This window comes from Monodelphis domestica, chromosome 7 (genome assembly GCF_027887165.1).
Source record: "Monodelphis domestica isolate mMonDom1 chromosome 7, mMonDom1.pri, whole genome shotgun sequence".
Taxonomy (NCBI): Eukaryota; Metazoa; Chordata; class Mammalia; order Didelphimorphia; family Didelphidae; genus Monodelphis; species Monodelphis domestica.
In genome coordinates, this window is record NC_077233.1 from 127868282 (window position 1) to 127889295 (window position 21014).

General features: G+C 34.0%; 1 protein-coding gene across 8 annotated transcripts in view; it reads right to left on the reverse strand.

The window, feature by feature from the left end:
- JAK2 (Janus kinase 2) overlaps nucleotides 1-21014 on the reverse strand; it is a 125604-nt gene that overhangs the window by 7122 nt on the left and 97468 nt on the right. For all 8 annotated transcript variants that reach the window (XM_007499538.2, XM_056805448.1, XM_056805449.1 and 5 more), the window contains 8 exons: nucleotides 20531-20658; nucleotides 18490-18628; nucleotides 16476-16627; nucleotides 16167-16317; nucleotides 15167-15303; nucleotides 6817-7006; nucleotides 4620-4744; nucleotides 2494-2666 (listed from right to left, as the gene is read on the reverse strand). In XM_007499538.2, the coding sequence (XP_007499600.1) occupies nucleotides 2494-2666; nucleotides 4620-4744; nucleotides 6817-7006; nucleotides 15167-15303; nucleotides 16167-16317; nucleotides 16476-16627; nucleotides 18490-18628; nucleotides 20531-20658 (1195 nt within the window). The remainder of the gene's footprint in view (nucleotides 1-2493; nucleotides 2667-4619; nucleotides 4745-6816; nucleotides 7007-15166; nucleotides 15304-16166; nucleotides 16318-16475; nucleotides 16628-18489; nucleotides 18629-20530; nucleotides 20659-21014) is intronic.

A 21014-nucleotide genomic window follows, 5' to 3' on the forward strand; every position in this document is an offset into this window, starting at 1 on the left:
TTACAGCAAGTTACCTGTTACCCCTCCCTTTTTCTACTGCAGTAAAAAGGATTCTTACAGAGAACTAAAAATTTCTGTCATAAGTAGGATTATACTAAATTTAAACACACTTTAAGATAGGATAGGATAGTTTTTCACCACTACAGTGACATGTACATAAATAAAGCTTCTATGCAGCAAAGTTAGTGAGAACCTTACATTTATTTGAGATAAATATTTTAGCAATTGCTAGGTTGTGTGAACATGCAAGGAACCTGTTTCCAAACTACAATGATGATTGGAATTGGAGTATTATTGATTATGGATGGATTTTTTTTTGTCCTTTAAGAAGAAAACAACCACCTTTTATTATGCTTCCTGTTAATACGACTAATGATTAGTATGATGATCCAGGTATTTATGCCCTACAATTAATCCCCCATAGTTTAATCTGCTCTAAGTGCATCCTTTATTTTGGGTATTACTGCACTCATCTCTATCATTACATCCCTAGGCTTTACCCTATATCAAGTCCAAATGGAATTAAAGTCACTCCAATTAAAAAACAAAAAAGGAGGAGATGCCGGGAGCCATCAATAATCACGCTGTTTGACACGGTCACACATGGAAACCAGGGACTACAAAGCAGCCCCTAGGAAGGATGGAAAAATCCACTGAAACCCCCCAAGGGACTTTCCTTATTAACATCCCTTTATTATCAGAATTGTTATGATTATTATTCTTATTTAGCCCCAGGAAAAATAGATGAGAACAACATGCTTACAGGGTTACAGATGTCCCACTCTGTCCTCCCAGAATATTACCAGGAGATCCCACTTATAAAATCAAACCTAAGGATTCTTATATACCCACTTAGATAGAACCCTCTTTTCTAGGCATAAAAACTTCTGGCAAATCTGTGCTCCGAATTCCCCAACCTATATCTGGGACATGTTGATCTACCCTCTGACCTTGAATTTAGCAACAATGTTTTGTTGACTATTTCCTTAAGCTTCACATCCATTGTTAGGTTCTATGGAAACATGTATGTTGAGAATGTACTCACTGATGCTATAAAATAAATGCAAATCCTGTGCAATGGCAGAACACTGAGTGACACCTAAGCAAAACCCCTGAAATGTTGCAGCCCTAGACTCCTTGGCATCCACAGCTTTTAACAACTGGGAAAAGAAAGCATTGAATTCACTCATCTCTTTCCCCTTGGTTAATCTCTCCACAACCTCATTGGAAACCATCTCCTAGCTGCCCTCTTCATAGACAAAGCCTGAGAGGAACTTCTGCCCCCGGGCTCTGTTCTTCCAATTGACAACTACTTCTCCCAGACAAATAATTCAGGAAAGTCCTAGAAATGCTTCACATCATTTATTCCTTCTACTCCAGACCCTCTCCCCAGTTCTAGAACAATGAATCAAGATCAAATAAACTCTGCTTTAGTTCCTGGATAGTGTATGTCTATCAAAATCTCTGATATGGTCCCATTTATCATCTCAGTAGTCTTTTTTATCCAAAACCCTTTCCCTCACCATCACTCCTCTTGATGGGTCATCTCCCTCATTAAGATTTAAGTAAGCTTCTTGATGACCTTTACTTTTCCATTTATATCCTCATTTCATTCATTCATAGCCTTGGCATCATCAAATGACTAAACATAAAAAATAAACCCACTTTGGGTATATTAGTGGAAATGACATTAAAGATATATTACCATGTTTTGCCACCAAACCTTAAAAGATAACAGGACCTTACCATCTGACTTACATCTGAAACATCCTGAGAATGTAAGTTTTTTGAGAAAAGGCTCTATCCTGCTTTTCTGATTGTGTTCTCAGTATTTTACACAGTGCTTTGAATATAGTAAGCACTAGAAAAATATTTATTTATTTATTTATTCACTTATATAATTTTGGCTTCCCCCCCCCCCCCACACTAATCCTTACCTTCTGTTTTAGAATCAATACTGTGTATTGGTTCCAAGGCAGAAAAGTGATAAGGGATAGGTAATTGAGGTTTAAGTGACTTGCCCAGGGTTACATAGCTGGGAAGTGTCTGAAGCCAAATTGAAGCCAGGACTTCCTATCTCTAGGCCTGGTTCTCAATCCACTGAGCCACCCAGCTGCCCCCAATTACTTTATTTTTAAAAGTTTCATTGTTCCCTTCTGTGTTTTTTTTTTTACTATACCAGTCCCCCTTAAGTTCTGCCTGGCTTCATTATCCCACTATTAAATCCTTTGTTGTAAAAAGGAAAACATTTAAATGAATCTAACAAAAACAGCAACTCTATCAGACAATATATACAACATGGCACCTACTGTGTTATTCCCCAATTATCTACATATCAGAGAGAAATCACATAATTGTTTTTAAAGGAAAAATATTTTTGCTTCAGAATGAGTTGAAATGTAAAATTCTTTATAAATAATTGAAATGACAAATTCTCAAAATATGGAAGTTTGCCCTCACAAATGTTAACTGTTCTTAAAAAATATAACTTACCAGAATATGGGGCTTTCACCAGGTTCTTTCACTTTGTAGTATTCTTTGTCTTGTGGCAAGACTTTTGTCAATCCAAAATCTCCAATTTTAACTCTATTCTCATTCTCCACCAAAATATTTCTTGTGGCCAGATCTCTATGGATATATCTTTTTGTACCAAGATATTCCATTCCCTTTGGATAAAGAACATACTGTTCATTTAACTAATTTAATGAAATAGAAACAAAATCCTTACCAATAATTTTGCCCTTCAAATATCTTCCCTGTACTTCTTGGGAATTATTTCAAAATAATTTTTGAAAAAAAAATGCCATTGACAAATAAGGCGCTAGAGTAATATCACTAGGTGATGTAGTGGAACAGAGCACTGGGCCTGGAGTCAGGTAGATAGCAGTTCAAAACCAGCCTCAGACACTTACTGGCTGTATAACTCTGGATAAGTCACTTAACCTTCTTTGCCTCCATTTCTTCATCTGTAAAATGAGCTGGAGAAGAAAGTGGCAAACCACTACAGTATCTTTGCCAAGAAAACTCAAATGAGGTCATGAAGAATTGGACATGACTGAAGTGATGGAATAATATCAAAATTTAATATATGGTGATCTCTACCCTATTATTATGCATTACATTCTAAACCTATTAATATCAGATTGGCAGTATGGCACAGTGCAATAAGTATTGGACTTAAAATAAGGTAAACAGGGTTCAAATCATTACTATCTCTCTTAGGCTGTTCCTTCATCTACAACAGAGATATTTGAACTACCTTATCTTGAAAGGAAAGTACTTGGTAAATCTTAAAAATACTTCTGTGAGTAGGCATTTTAATAAATTGGTATAATATATACACAGAGCTCCCATGACTGTGTCTCCCCTTGGGTGAGGATTGTTTTTGGGAGAGTCATGATGACATGGAAGGAAATGACACTGGAGAAAACTGTGACACATGTGTAGATAATTTAACTGGTTCCAGAAGGCTAGTCATGGGGTGAATGGGAAACTCTTTGAGTGGCTGTGGAAGCTTTCAGAAGTCCTTAGTTGACTTCCACCAACTTTCTTATCTCAGTCCTTTGGGCTGTTCTGTTTTCTCTCTTGGCATCTGGTGACAAAGAATGCTGTTGGGGCGTGCCCTGGGGCTTTTTCCCCATCAAAGTCATATGACCCCAAGAAACAGGCCTTGGTGTGTATTTTTTTCTTTCATTCTAGATGAAGGAAAGGAAGCCTCTGCTCTTGTGAGTATAAAAAGGTTATGAGAGAAAGTCACAGGAATCTAGAAGTTACAGTCAAGGCTGAGTCTTGCAGCCAGCAAAGCATTGATGGCCTCTGAAGTAAGGAGTGACATTCTTAGGACAAAGGCACTTGATAGGACCCACGTGGCAGTCAGGAAATGCCCAGATGTGAATTTGGTGGAACCAGTGTTATGGGAGGAACTAAAGTAAGAGTGTGTCTGTGAGGTGTTGAAGGAAACTATTTATGTCTTTTCTTGTCATTCTTCTAAATAAATACACCTTTGTAAAAGCTAATTGGTGGTGAAAGTGGTGAAAAGGAGCTGAAGTGCTACTCCCTTCAGGCACCTAAGAGTGAGGGAGACACAGCTGGTAGAGACTCAAACAAATGGCAGTAAAGAGGAGAGACATCTTCAAACCCATCAGAGTATACTAGCATATTCACTTTTTGAGCATTCTTGCTATACTACATAAGAGTAAATTTCAAGATTCCCATTCCTTCCAAAGAAATACCATAAGGGATAGTTTCTAATTAAATAATGTTTTTAAAGTTTGCAAAGCATTTTATATAAATTATTTAATTTGATCCTTACAAATACCAAAGAAGGCAGGTGCTATTATTATCCACATACTACAGAAGAGTCTGTAAGAGAAGGGAAGTTACTTGCCCAGGGGAAATAAGTTATTAAGTGTTTAATTTGAAATTAACTTTTCCTAACTCAAGAGCCCAGCACTATATCTATAATACCATATACCTGCCTCATTTTCAGAAATAAAAGCTGAAAAATTTCCAGGTATTTTTAGACATGGACATTTACATTAATAGGTCAGTATTTCAAAGGAATGAATAACACTTTATCCAGATATCATGAATGTATTAAAATGGGGCTATGATGTTACCTTGCAGATCTGAGAAGTGTACTGCAGAAGTTTCTTATGATCCAGCCTTTCCTTATGTTTCTGGAGATAATCACGTAAACTTCCATAAGGTAAATATTCCATAATTAATCTCAGATTACGACGGCCTTGGAATTTGCAAATGAAAAATTATAGTTTTCATTATCCTGATTAAATTTTTTTTGAAAGAAACTCTAATAACTCTTTCTCACCTCAACTAGGGGTCAAAATACGTAAAATCTGAGACAAATCATAAAACAATTATAAATAAAATAACACTTATGATTGAGGGTCTTCTTTTCACTTGAATATTTTAAATCTCAACTTTATTTGAAAATCAGTCTTAGTTTCCAATTTCTACATTATAACTATTTAGATAATACATCCCAGCAGCAGGGGTAACTGCTGTTAAGTTCTAAGTAGATGCATTAACTGAATGACTATCTATCCATATATATCACTAGATGTGTCATTTCATTGCTATAAGGGAATCCTGTTGAAGAAACTCCCTCTCTTGCCAATGTGAATTGCCACATTCTCTGGAATTCATGATCTGAGAATACTGAGAATAACCCCTAGCCCATATATGTTAGAAGTAGTATCTTCTGTATTAAAAAAAAAAAAAGGAAAAATACTTGACCAGGATAAATATCATTTTAGTAGTTGAACAGAGAATAAAAGGCACTCAGAATTTACAAAATATAGGGCTCAAATTCCCTCATAGGTAACTAAAATAAAGATGGAAAGGGAAATGTTGTAAGGAAACAAAAAGAGGGTGAGATGTGAAAGAAGGAATGTGACCTATGCTAGCTTATTTCTTCTTATCTACTACTCAAAATGGAAGTTTCCAACCACCATAGATGATCTGGACTAGGTTTTGAATATAATGATGAAAACTACAAATGGCCTTGGAAAGATTAACCCTTTCAAGGAAGCACTGGCAGCCTAAAAGAGGAGCTTATCAATTCACAAAATATTGGTAGTCTAAATGTGGAAGAAATGTTTGAGCCTTCCAGTACTCCTCATCTACTTCAGGTGGCTCTCCTCTCTTACAATATCACTACTAGTAGAATTTAACTCAATTACTATTTATTAAGCACTGTCCATATCTCCAGCAATGCGTTAAATATTGGGGAAACAAAAATAAAAATGAAACAGCTGACCTCAAGGAGTTTACATTATACTGGAGGATACATGCATGCTACTAAGCCTAGTAATCTTATAGGAAAGAAACTATGGGGAAATGGAAGTGTTTAATTGCATGTAGCTTCACACCGTTCATTTCCTCTGCACCTTTAGCAGTGTATCTGGCTCCATGAAACTTAGATAAAACAAAGAATTATCACTAGTAAAGAGACTGGTTTAGAACAGTGAATGTTTCAGACTTCAATGGAGAATCCAAGAGTCCCTTCCCTTTCCCCCATACTGTATTTAACTCATTTTTATTTAGTCTTCTCTGTAGTTTAAACAACCTCAAAGCTGTTGACACTTCCTCAGAAGGCTTATTTACTTTCTTTTGAAAAAATTATATCTATCTATCCATCCATCCATCCATCCATCCATCCATCCATCCATCTATCTATCTATCTATCTATCTATCTATCTATCTATCTATCTATCTATCTATCTATCTATCTATCTCTTTCCCATTCTCTTAATCATCTATGGTGCTTACTATTAATACCTTTCATTGATAAGGGTAATTCAGCAACAGAGAGCAAAACTAGTGGATTATAGGTGCATACCTATAATCCCTACTATTTGGGAAGTAGAGGCTGCTTTACTTGGCAGTTCTGAGTTGCAGCAGTGTTAAAGCTAATCAAGTGTCCTCACTAAGTCTGGCTGGAAAGCTCCCTAGAAGCTGGGGGGGTGGGGGGGATGGTGACAGGCTGATAAAGGAACAGGAACTAGTCCAGATTAGAAAGAGGACATGTCAAAACTCCTGTGCTAATTAGTAGTAGGATTATACCCATGAATGAACTTCAAGCCTGGATGGGTTGACCAAATCTAAAGGGGAAAAAACAAAGAACTAGGCAAAGATTTTCTATAGCTACCATACATAATCTTAACCAGGCACATATATTCTCTCTTTCAGGTAATGACTGCAGTTAATTCAAAGTTTCTACAGGTTTATTGCAGATATTAGTCTATTCTTGGAAAGAATACTTGAATTAGATAATAGGTTTTGATATGCCCATACCAGCACTGTAGCATACTCCTTTGTATTTGACAATGTTGTCATGTTGCAAAGATTTAAGAATTTCAATTTCTCTTTCAAAGTCTCTCAGGTGTTCCTCAGTACTGTGTTGTAACTTTTTCACAGCCACCACTTCACCAGTGTTGTCTTGCAGGGGGTCATATCGGCACATTTCCACACTCCCAAAATTACCCTAGACAATAAAAATGTTTTCATTAATATTTAACCTTTTTAAATGAACAATGTGGAAATAGATTTTGAGTGCTAATACATGTAAAACCTAGTGGAAATGCTTGTCAACTATGGGAGAAGGGAAAGAAGAGGGGAGAGAGACAACATGAATCATGTAACCTTGGAAAACTGCTGTGTAAATTTGTTACTAGGATAAAATAAAGAAAAGGATTTAAATATATATTTAACCTTTTGAGTTTTCTTTCAGGTCATTTTGTAACATAAACAAAACTAGTCAATAACTTTAACTTGTGTTAGATCTATGAAAAGATCTCAATCTTAATTTAGATTTAAATTATATAGGGAATCTTAGGAATGAACCAGTGAGGTTTAAAAATGAGAATTTTAGATCAACAAAAATGGGCTACCTCACATAAAAAGAGACTAAACTTATAGAATGTATTACCCCAAAGGTATTATGACTGAAATTTTTTAAATTAAATTTAAGTTTAGTTAAATTTTTTCATTATTAAAAAAATTGAGATAGAAAGAAAAGATTTTGGGATGATAAAACCATTTAGACCAAGGAAAATAAAAACAAGGAAAAGAGAACAAATACTGAATTTTTGAGACTGATTTAAAAGGCAATCATACATTTTCATATTAAGTTCTTGAGAGAATTCTGGGCTACAGATCATAAGTCTAATCTAATAAGTTTATTCTTAAATGACAAAATGGAAATTTTTAACTGGTAATAATATTTCTTTTTTTCTCTTAAGCCTAGGACAACTTCAGATAAAAGTATTTTCTTTTTAAAATAAGGAATCTCTACATATATATAATATTAGTAAGTTGGTAGGTATTACATTTTCAACAAAAGTTTTGAGCTTTATTCATCATCTCTTTTATTGCATTCTTAAAGACATATATAGTGCTTGAACTATACAAATTTAAACACCTACATTTTAAACTACATTAAAAAATAGCTTAAAATGTTTTTCAGTCACTCCTTTTATGTTCTCTTCTACCAGCATTATTTTTCCATTGTTTCATTTCTTTGCCAAACATTTATTAAACATCTACTATATATAGGCATTGTGGTAGGAGGTCAGCTTTTACAGAATTCTCTCCTGTCTCTCACTTATAAAATTTACTTAACAGACTCAAAATCTATATTGTGCAGATACAGGAAAAAATATATAAACTGAAAGTTTAAATTATATGGGTAAGAAAATACATGAATTTGTATAGATATGAAAGACATAATATAGAGTAATTTTGGAGTGAAGGAAAGCACCAGGAACTGGAGATGATCCAGAGAGGCCTCATCTATAAAAGCTGGGCTTAGAATAGAGTCAAGTATCCAAGAGGTGGAGTTTTGGAAGGAGTCCATTCCAAGAATCCAAGATAGCATAAATAATAATAACAACAACAACAATAGCAAAATTGGTTATATTTATATAGCACTTACTATGTGCCAGGCACTGTGCTAAGTGCTTTACAACTGTTATTTCATCTGATCTTCATGCCTACACAAAGACATGAAGATAAGAGAAAGATGAGAAAAAAAACAGGCTGCTTTGGCAATGTAATAGGTCTTACAAATGGCTGTAGATTGTGAGAAGTTACAGGTGACAAAAAGAGGACTTTGTATGCTATGGTTTGGGCAGCTGAGATAAGGTAGGCAGATCAAACTGTTACAATAGTCCAGGAAACAAATAATAATTATTGTTGTGACCTTTTAAGTGGAAAGAGGGAGAACGATTTAAGTGATGTTGTGGGGGTAGAAATTACACAGTTTGGCAAGAGACTAGATAAAGCAGCTGAGAAAGAAGAAAAAGTTAAAGATGGCTTGGAGATTATGGACACCTTGATATAGGGAAGTTAAGAGGAGGACTGGGCCTATGCAAAGAAACAATAATGAGTTGTTTTGGGCATGCCAGGCTTGAAATATCTATGGAACATCTGATTGGAAAGGTGTAATAGAGAGTTGGTCTTGTTAGACTGGAGCTCAGGAGAGAAAGACTAGGGTTGAATAGAGAATTCTGGGAGTCATTTGCATTGGGATGATCTATGGGATCATGAACCCATGGGATCCACTGAGATTACTAAGAAAAGGTGGAGGGGGGAAAAGAAGGCTCAGAACAAAATTTTGAGGAACATCTGTGATTTCAGAGTGGAATAGAGATGATGATCCAACATAAGAGATATATAATGGCCAGATGAGCAAGAGGGAGACCAAGAAGGATCAGTGTCTCCAAAATCCAGAAAAAAAAAAGTATCTAAGAGTAGGAGGTAGTCAACAGTGCAATATGCTATAGAAGGACAATGTCTGTAAAAGTAAGCTCTAGCAATTAAAATATTATTGGGAATTTGAGAGAGCAGTTTCAGTTGAATGAAGAGGTCAAAAGCTAGACTACAATAAGTCAGGAACCCTTAGCCATAGGCCTCATTTTCCTTTAACAGAGTCATAGTCAATATTGGCTTTCTTCATTTAGCTTTGTTTCATAAAAGTATTTTTATATCGTTTTGTATTCTTTATTCTTGTAATTCTTTTTTTAGTATTTCAATAAGTCAAGATTTTAAGATGCCATAGACTGCAATCCCACTGTGATTTGATAGCAATCTTCTAGAGTTGCTGTGGCTAAAAAAATGTATCTTACTGTGGCCAACAGTGGGATGAAGCTCTGTCTCAATACAGACATGTATTTCATATAGATGGGCTCCATAAATGAAAGCCTTTCCAGCTTGGTAGAACCAGGCAAAGCTTATGCTCAAGTGGCATAATCTGTGAGAACTTTGGGTCATCTCCATGCCATGATGAAACATTAGAATAAAGATTTTGGGGAAGAATTATTGTTATAAATTACATTATACCATATAATTGAGTATTTAAAGTGAATTTTGGAAAATGTAAGCATTGTGGAAATCCTCTTCTGAGTATAAATCCTTCATCAAATTCTGTCCATGCCGAATGATACCCTTTAAAAGAGTCAGATACTATAAGAAGTATTATGATATTTGTGACTTAGTGCTTTCCATGTGATTTTATTCAGTCATATAATTTCTTGTTGTTTACTTTTTTTCATTACTTAAAGGCAAGGACTGTATAATTTTTGCATTTGCCTCCCCAGGAATTACAGTGCCTGGCACATTAGCAGACCTTTAATGAATGTTTTTTCACTGATTCATTTATCCTGACATCCTTTTTTAGACATAGAGGTTAGGTAGCATACTATAGTGAAAAAAAAACTGACCTAGAATTAGGATTAGAATTATGTGTGATTTGAGGGAAGTCAGTTAACTTCTTTTCATTTGCAAAGAAATTTGAACAGATGATCTCCAAGGCTCATTTAAGATTTAAAACTAAATTACAATTCTTATTTGACAAAGAGAAACTGAGGCATGATATCTTGACAGTTCAAAGCTCGAGGCAGAGCTTAGGTTTCAACTCAAGATAAACACCTTTTCTACTATATATACTACCTCATTTTAAATATCTTTTGTGTGAGATGCAAGGGCAATCTTATTGTGAAGCAGCATAGAGTAATGAAAAGGGCATTGGATTTAGTCAGGAGTCCTGTGTACAAATCACAACTCTTAACATTTATGAGCTATGCAACCACTTAAACTCTTTGAGTACCATTTTTCCTAGTTGGTAAAAGGAGGATAAAAATGCTTAATTACCAGAAAAGCAGTGGAGCAGTTGAATGAATATTGAATTAAGAGTCAGAAGTCTAGAGATCAAATTCTGGCAATGCTATTCCTGAGCCATATGATCATGGCTGTCACTGCTACTCTCTAGACCTGTCTCTTCATCTATATGACAACTATGGTTTCCTGCTGCTCTAAATCCTAAAACTCTGTCTTTCCTTGCTTTTGTCCTAAAACATATTCTTTTAAAACTCATGATCACTTTGTAAATCTTAACAACTTTTAGAACCAAGTAGTTTCTTTTACATCCTTTAAAAAAGTCAAATATTATCATTCAAAATAATTTTAATCATGTGTAATTGGTCACAGGGCCCAAGTTGCAGTAACTAACTTTTGCTGATTTATTTAACAATGCCTTGTTGCTTTGTATGCATTTAACGTTTGAGTGTAAAGATTGTGTGTATATCCAACAGGGACTCAACAGTATTTAAATTGACCATCTAGTTAAAACTACTTTGAGGTGGTCAAATGTAAACTAAAACAAAGAAAATATAAAAAAAGTCTCTGCCTTCAAAGAGCTCATATTTAAATGGGGAGAGACCAAATATAAATATGCACATTCAAGATATATAAGGAGAATAAATGCCAGTTAATCTCAAAGGTTAGACATTGGCAGTTGCTAGGGGCATGGAAAGGACTCCTGCAGAAAATGGGACATTGACCTCAGTCTTGAAGTAGATCAAGGAGACTCAGAGGAAGACGTGATGATGAAGAACAATGTGGGCATGAGGGAGAACCAGTACAATGGCCCCAAAACAAGGTCAGTGAGAAGTTGAGTTTAAAAGTCCTCATTATGAAAGCAAGCCCACTGATTCTTCTGTGAAATGTAATGAAGATGTGTATTTCATTACATATATAATTACATTTTCCAAGACTAATAAATGGAATGCCCCAATAAAGTAACAAAAATAAGCAGACTAGACAAAAGGGCTTTACCTTTAAGCATGCAAAACAATAATTCAACCAGGCATTTACATATTTAGGAAAGTTTAATTGTTATTAAAAGAGACACTCCAATTGGATTGATTTGTTTTCTATCTTCTATAAACCAAATTACTAAAAACTGTGTTTAATTGTAAACATATTTAGAAAATGCTATCCTTGCCATCTTCCAAATTTCCTTTGAATTTACATTTTACATTCAAAATTTTGCTGATTAAATGCAAAAATAAGACTCCCTGGACCCCAAAGGAGAATTATTGAATAAAAAGTAGCGAAAATAGAGCAATGTTAGTGACATGACAAAGGGGTCTCCTTGAATTAACTAAAGAGGATGATTTTAGCAGAAAGTAACTTATAAAAAGCAGTGATGGCTTCAGGAAATTTGGACTCTGCCTTTCAATATCTGATTCTGACAGGAGAACTTTTTGCCTTGTCTTGTCAGAGCCCAGGTCTTTACACTATATCCCCACCATCTTCTCAATATGATCCTTATACTCCAATCATTTTCACTCTCCTGGAACCCTGGAGCTCACTCCAGGGTCCCCTGGTTCAAACAGTCAAGCTTCTAGATTATCTTTTGGGGGGTCAAAGACTCAATGCCACTTCTTTTTTTTTGTTTCCTCACCATGCTTCTCTGTGGGTACCCTACCAATCCCCTTTCTGTACCCTTTTATATGTCATCTTTGCCCATTAGAATGTTCTTTGAGAAAAGGCACTGTCTTGCTTGCTTTTATTTGTATCCCAAGTGTTTAGCACATAGTGTTTAATCAATTTTCTCTCTTTAGCATCCCCCCTTTTTTCCTCTTCCAACTATTATTTCCCCCCCCCTTGTCCTCTCTGGAAATCCTATAGCCTCAGTGCTAAGGAAACCAGAAGTGGAAATAACAAAAGGGTTGTTTTCTATTACTAAAGCACTTTAGCACTCAACTCTTGCCTTGACAGGGTTGGATTATTCTAGAGAATACTAGAATATTTTACTGCTATTTGGGGAAAAGAGCTTTCATTTTTCCAAAGCGTTTTGAGTTTATGATGTGGCAACAGCATTCAAGGTCCAATTTTATCTGTACCACCATCTACCACTAGAAGAATCATCCAATAGTTTGGTATCATAAGACTTTGCCATATTCAATGGATTGAGACAGTCTAAATTTGCCTACTGAAGTATAAAAGAAAAAAAACCATGTATCATGGGTTTAAACCTCAAATCAATTGCAATTTTTAAAGATACTAGCTAAGTCTCAGAATATAAAGACTTTCCCTTTGGAATGTAAAACAGAGTGCCATTGGTTTCATAGGGTTTTGAAGACTTTGTTAATTACTGAAATAAAAGCTCTTTGAACTATAGGACTATTCAGAAAAATCAACATGTGTGCCAAAGTTTAAAAGGAAATTAAGTAATAAGACTTAAGTAACACAGAGACTTTCCATCAAGGATTTGTTGAGCACTTGGTTATGCTGTGGTATAGTGAGAGAGATATAAATTAAGGACATGGTGTGCCTTTAAGAAGTATAATAATTGAAGACAAAGCTTAACACACCTAAAACAATCAGTAATCAATACAAGTATATATCATGAAGTGCTACGCTGTGCAACATTTCTATTATACTGGAAAAGCTGTTTAAATGTCTCTACTTGCTCTCTTCCCATTCTTTTTCTAAACTCTCTGCAACCTGGCTTCCTGTATTACTGAAACTACTCCCCTCCAACCTTACCAATGATCTCTTAATCATCAAATTTAACAGCTCTTCTTGATCTTTCTTTTTAATAACTTTGAAATATCTGACACTGTTGACCAGCCTTGTGGATACTCTCTCCTTGCTATTCTATCCTACAGGGTTTTCCTCTTGTCTGTCTGACCTTTCTTTTTAGTCTCCTTTGCTGGTTTTTAATCCACAGCACACCTAAGGCCCTGTCCTAAGCCTTCTTTTCAATTAATGATCTTATTAGATCCTATGGGTTTGGCTATAATTTCTATGTAGATGTTTCCCAGCTATATATTTCAGTTCTAAGTCTCTCTCTTGAGTTGCAGTATACAACACCATCACTTATTGGAAATTTTTAATTGGCTATCCATAGGCAGCTAAAAACCTACATGGCAAAAAGAGAACTCAGTATCTTTCCCCCAAAACTATTATCTTTCAAATTTTACTATCACTGTTAAGGGGCTTGCCATCTTTCCACTTACTCAGAATCACAATTGTAATTATCCTTAACTCTTCTACCCTAAATATCCAATATGTTGCCATATGATGACATTTCTACATTTCTTTTCTTCCCTCACACTGCCATTACCCTGGTTCAAGCAGTCATCTAAACTATTGCAACAGCTAATTGTGATGTCTCCCTCAAGAATTCCCCCTTTCCAATCCATTCTCCTCTGAGCTGTGAAAGTAATTTTCCTAAAGGGTAAATCTAATTATGTCATACCTCTCTTTAATAAACTCCAGTAACTCCCCATTCCTTCTAGGTTCAAATATAAAGTGCTCTCTTTGGCATACAAAGCTCTTTACCTGACCTGTTTCTATTTTTCTTGTGTTTTTAAACTTTATTCTCCATGAACTCTGATTTGTTTACAGCAGCTCACACAAAACTTTCAATTTCCCACCTCTCTCTCTGAATGGGCTGTTTCCCATGCCTAGAATGAATTCTCTCCTCAGAATCATCTTTTAGTATACTTGGTTTCCTTCAAGAAATGGCCCAAGTACCACCTTTGGGAAGCCTTTTCTGATTCCTTAGCTGTGGTTATTTTAATATATTCTGTAGGTATCTTATATTTTCAGATTTATCCATATGTGATTTCCTCCACTGTAGTCTAACATTCTTAAAGGCATTTAAAAATATTATTGCTTAGCACAATGCCTGGCACAAAGAAAGTACTTCAATAAATAATTGCTGATTACCTGTAGTACAGCTCAGAGTGTTAGATATTTTTTTAAAAAGGGAGATCAGAAAGGGCTAGAATAATCAAATAAGTCTTTATTATGAAGATAGGCTGAACTTTTAAGGATAAATATAATTTAGGTAAGTGGAGGAGAAGTAGGAGAGCTTCTAAGAATGAGAAAAGACCCAGGGACAATTATTAGATTGATGAGTCACTGAGGTTTTGAGGAGACTAAACTGGTGAGAGCTGAGGGTACATATTGGGAACTTGGGGTAGAATAGGGTTAAAGTGTTTACAGTCTCTAACTAATATATCTATATTTTGACTTGATGGAAAAATTCACAAAGAAACAAAAATAATAAAAGCTTACAATGCAAATACAGCATCTATAACATTAAAAAATCAAATAAGATATGGTCTATCAAACCAAATACAGTTAAGTACAATGGGAAGAATATAATTAGGAATCAAAAGAATCCTGGGACTGTTACTAAGGAGCTGTCTGATGCCAAGTCAAATTTTTTAGGCTTTTGCTCATTTTGCAAAATAATATGATGGTATTGGTCTAGATAAATACTGAAATCTCTTTCTAGTTTTAAAATTTTATGACTGTGTGTTCTTTTTATGAAAACATTTCTCATTACCTTGCCAAGTTGCTGTAGGAATTTGAGGTGTCTCTCTTCAAATTGTGTGGGATCTCTATCTTCAAAAGCATAAGAAAATCCTAGGGCACCATTTCTCATATTTGGCAACATGTCATTTTCTGTTAGTAGTTCATAATCTGAGGAAATAAAGAATTAGGTAAGATTTCACCACCATGACTGTTGGCATTTGGGGTGGGGTCTTTATTAACAAATAATAGAAATATAATCATGACCTGGAAGATAAGATTAAGCTGGAAATAGTCAACTATACTATGGAAGCTACAAAATTAGTTGTAAAAGTTTTTTTTTTATAAAGATTATTTTCAATTTTCCACACAAAGAATGGTAGAATCTCTTAGTCAAACAAACTTTGTAGGTTTAAGATTTTAGAATAGGACAAATGCATTTCTGGCACTGGACAGTTTGGCCCAACCCATTAGGAAAGGTTTTATATTAAGTTTGGGCATGAGCAGTGAGCACAAACTGGCACAGGAAATGCCAGTTGGTAAATCATATTTAAGTAATCCAAGAATTTAGTGTAGTTTTGGCGAAAGAATAAACAAAATAAATTTTTTTCATTTATTTATTGATCAATCATATTATGCCTCAGTTCAGCATCCTAAAGGGGAAAGCAAAAACAGAAAGCTTCCTATATTTGCCTAAAGGTAACAATGACAAAATGTAGTTATTAGTTAGGGGGAAAAGGAAATCCAAGATAAATATATATCACAGATCAAAGAGATCAGACAGATTTCTCTGCATGACTACCTAGAAAACAAGCCATTGATAGGACAAGACTTTTTTTTCTTTTTAATAGAAGCCTACTTAAATCTCAATGGATATGGAACACGCAAAAAGTGTCAAGTAAATGACAAATTAGAAGCTGGGCTAGCCAAAAAAAAAGTCCCTTTTTAAGAGACCTCAAAGTTAATAAGAAGTTCATTAAAACATCATTATCAGAAATAATCTAGAGAAGAATGGTCACTTAGAATTAACATACCTGGAGTGAATAAACTGTTAAGGTCTCGTATGATGGCCCGGAAAGAAGGCCTGAAATCTGGCTCATAATCCATACAGTTATTGATAAGATTTGCCAGTTCTGTCCACTTTGGTGCGGGGAGCTGATGTCTATCTTCATAGAACTGCAGTTTCTGTAATTAACAAACCAAATGCTAAAATTATTGTGATGCCATAAAACTTATTAACAACAACAAAAATTAAACAACTATAAAAAAATTAAGCTAACAATGAAAAGAAAATGCAAAGGGTCATAGATTAAACAATTCTAATTTATGACACATAAACTTACTCTTTGAGAATCTAATGCACTCAGAGGTTTGTCTCCTCCACTGCAGATTTCCCACAAAGTGGTACCAAAACTCCATTTATCTGCTGCCAAACTTAGGTTTTTAGCATTTTCAATACATTCAGGTGGAACCCATGGTATTCTCTCCTGAAGAACTGTTAAATCATATCACAAAATATGTGGTAAGGCTAAATGAACTTTGTATTTAAAATTTATTCTGAAATGCAAGTTTTTAAAAAAATAATCAGAATCATTGAATTTTTTAGAGCTAGAAGATACTAGAAATTTTTAAAGTACACTATGTCATCTTTACCATATTTAGAACTAATGGGGAAGGGAAGGGACAAGAATGACCATTTGTATAGCACTTACTATTCACCAGGCACTATGCTTAGCACTTTTACAAATATCTCATTTGATCTTCACAACCATCTTTTTCAAGATAGGTGATATTACTATCACCATTTCGCAGTTGAGAAAATTGAGGCAACAGAAGTTAACTGACTTGCTCAGGGTCATCCAGCTAGTAAGTGGCTAAGGTTAGAGTTGAACTCAGCCTTCTGACTCCAGGCACAGTACTCTATCCACCTAGTGACTCTAAATAGATCAGAGGTTTTAAAAAAAAATTGCAAGAAAAGCAACATTTACTAAGCAATTTAAAATGAAATGTTTTTTATACATTTTTTTTGGCTTTTGTCATATTATCCATTAATTGAGCCATGGCTCAACATTTTTAATGATAATTCTTCTTTTTTCAGGTTCACGGTACATATGTTAAAGAGATAAGCTGTATATATATATATATATATATATATATATAAGATGATGTGAGCCCTAGAGCTTTGAACTACAACAGAAATGTTCTTAACACAGTTTGTTTTCTCTCTAGTCATAATAATTCCAGGTAGCAAGAATCTGGGGCCTACAGCTCCATCAGAATTATGCCAAAGAAAGAAAGGCATACAATTTTGTATCTTCTCACATACTATCTGATAAACTATAAGCATCTTGAGGGCAGGGACTGTTTTATTCTTATCTTTGTATCCCCAACACCTTGTATAGAATTGAATTTGCTTATTTTAGATTAGAACATTCAAAATTCTTACATGCAGTATAAAAAACTTTTTATGAAATAGATAAAATGGTCTGTTGGCTCTTGGTTAATATGTATAGTAGTCTGTTTTGGCCTAATAATGATTTAAAGTAGGAATTAAATGATCCCTTTGCTATTGGTCAGATAATCATATAACAGCCTCTTCTCATCTGTGAGGGTCAGGTCCAATGCTCTCTTGTCCAATTTAAGTACTACTTATAGTTATTAAAAACTACTAAGTTTAAGAATCTGGGGGTTTTGTCTATAAAAGTTCCCAAAATGGTGATTTAAATTAATCTAAACATTCAACTGACTTAAAGTAAAAACAGTATAAAAATAATCAGGGAAATTATTTGAGCAATGTAAATAAAAAAATAATCCTGCCTGATATTTTAATATTTCAGATAGTTGCATTATATAGAATTACTTATGTTTTTAATAGGCAAAAGAGAAGAGAGAGGGGGAAAAACTCTAGAATAATATGAAACAACAACTTAAGATTGGTCAAAATCTCAGGAATCCTGCATATTTCTTAAATTTATAATGAAAATGGGAAAATTATCTGAAATACAGCACCTTGGTATAACCATAAGAGTAAAGAAAAATGAATATGACTCTTGCTTATTATTGAAACAATGGTTACTGGTCAGTTTAGTTTATAGCAACAGATATGCAATTTTCATTTAATTCATATTTTACTACAAACTTGCTATATAGTCTAGATTTTACTAATAATCAAGCTAACAATAACATAATTAACAACATGTTTATTGTTTAATTATTTGCTTAAATTTTGGGTTTTTTTGTGATTGTGTAATAATTTATCTAATTTAAAAATTAAATATATAAATCACAACAAACCATTTTTAAGCTATCTTAAAATAAAACATCTAGAAAGCCAAGTCAGATCATTGGAGAACTTACTGTCTTTTGGCAGTACTGTAATACTAATGCCAGGATCACTGAGTTTGATGAAAGGAGGGTTGCCTGTCTTTCTGTCCTCTTCTCTGATCAGTAAAATGTTCTTAGTACACACATTACCATGAGTGAGGCTTTTTTCTTCCTGTTAAAGGAGCAAACACATACATTAATTTTAATTTGACAACATTTTGACTGTCTATGATATATGAAGAACTATTAAATTTAATTGAGAAAGATAAATGAAGATGATAAATATTTACTTCTAAAGTTAAGGGAAAATATATATGTATCTGTTCCCCAAATTGTTATATTAAAATAAAATTTTAGTAATTATTTATTAATCCTCTTTAAATCTGAATTAGCAATGTTGAATGAAAATATTGGATAAAACAACATTTTGTCTTTTAAAGATTTGAGAATGTGATTTTTCAATAGAAGCAATGCTTGTAGCTCTTTTTTATTTTCTTCCTGGGATATGACAAGCCATATTTAGACCTTCTACTTGCTCTTGAGTATTGTAGACTGGGATATTGGGAGAAATACAGAACGTTTATGTCAAATGTTCTTCCATTTTCATCTTTTCTATCAATTGAAACAGTAATGTCACTACTTGCAGAGTTGAATTAAAAAGTTAAATTTTCTTGTCTTTTTCAACACATGCAAATTTTGATTCCTGATTCTTTTTTTTATCTTTCATTCCTATCATAGATTTTAGTGGTCTTTTTCTTCACTGAGTTCCCATTTTTGCCTTTCAGAACACTTGTCTTGACCCATTTAATTCTTTTTTTTTTCCCTCAAAATTGAGGCTGATTCTTCCTCAGAGGTAGCCCAAGCTATCTTTTTTTGTTAAGTATGTGTAGAAAACTGCCACTCTGAAGAGTCTATATTCTGAGAGTGGAGTTTGAGCTTTGCTTTGCCCAAGTGTTCTCTTTCCAAAAGAAAAGGTGATGGGACAAACCCCTTAGTGCTTTTTAGTTCTATTTGTCCCTATTTGGATCCTGATTTGTCAAGAGATCACAGCATCTTTATTTTGTCTTTTATTAGCAGCATCCATTCAAGTTATACTATTGTCTAGAAACTTTTCATTAAGTCTCACAAAGTATTAAGCAAAGTATCTAAGTTTTGCAAAATCAGTGTAACCAAAGCCTTTCAACCAATTTGTTTTACTTAGTCCATAAGATTAATTGTATTCAACTTGGAATCAATCTTCTGAAGAATCTTTGATGGAACCCCGTCATACCTTAGCACAAACTGCCTAAAAAAACAGCATAGTGTGACAACTTGGGAAGACATATTTAGTTAAACTTGTGTTCCAGGACAGCCCAGAAAGTAAACAAGCATGATTGAGTCATGCTACACATATTGCTATCACCAGATCATCTGTCATATTAGTCTAAATGATTCATTTGGGGTCAAAAGAATATCCCTTTACCGCCATTCTTGGAGCAGGGAAGTTTGACAAAATGAGGGTATTTCTATTCTTGGCCATCTTTTTAATTGAGACTGACACAGTGGAAAAACATTATCATTAATCTGAATGAGAATCTTACCCATTCAACAGGCATTTATTTGTCTTGCTGATCTACTAGTAGTAGCCTGTGACTGGGCCAGTGTGCTCTAATGGAAATTGCTTGCATTTCTAATAATCAAGCTATTTCTCCTGTCTGAAGATATTGTGAAAAGCTTTTACTATCACCAATTGTTATAGTAATAAAATGTGTTTAGTTAATTTAGGTTTTAAACCTCTAAAATGAAATTAATATACAAGCTAGATAAAGGATCTTGAATAAATCTCTTCCTCTCTTTGAAGCCTCAGTTTCTATATTTTCAATGAAAAGTTTAAACTAGATAATATCAAAAGTACTTCTCTGTTCTAAAGTCTTATGAGAAATGAATGAGAAAATGTTGGCAAAATTCTTTTACTGTTAAATAGCCAAATTTCTGGAAAAGGCATATTTGAGTTTACCTATTCAAGACAGTGTTTTTAGGCAAAGATATATCTACCACAGTAAAAGACAAAAGGAGATTCTATTTGTTTACTTACAAGAAAATGCATGGCCCATGCCAATTGTTTGGCTACTTCAAGCTTCCATAATATATTTATAGAATTTTTGTTCTTTTTCAGGTATGTGTCTAATGATCCAAATTTCACAAATTCTTGAACAAGAATATCTAAAAAGCAAAAAGTATGGACATGTACTTGAAAAATATCATTAAGATATTTATAGATTATAGTTATACAGAGGTATAGTATATAAATTAAGGCAAAATTAAATAACATTAAAATGAATTAAAATTTTTATTTTATTTTATCATGGATGTGCAATAAAGTCTAAATTATGATATATGCAACATGGTTATTTTATTACACAACAACAAACACTATTTACTACCAAGAAACTGCTCCAAATATAGTTCTGGTTGAAAGTTTTCTGTAATAGTTCAGTCTTTTTTTTTAATAGGATGAGCAGTTAAAGACTCAAAAAAATTATGTAAATATCTTTTTCTAAAAATAGATGAAAACTCAT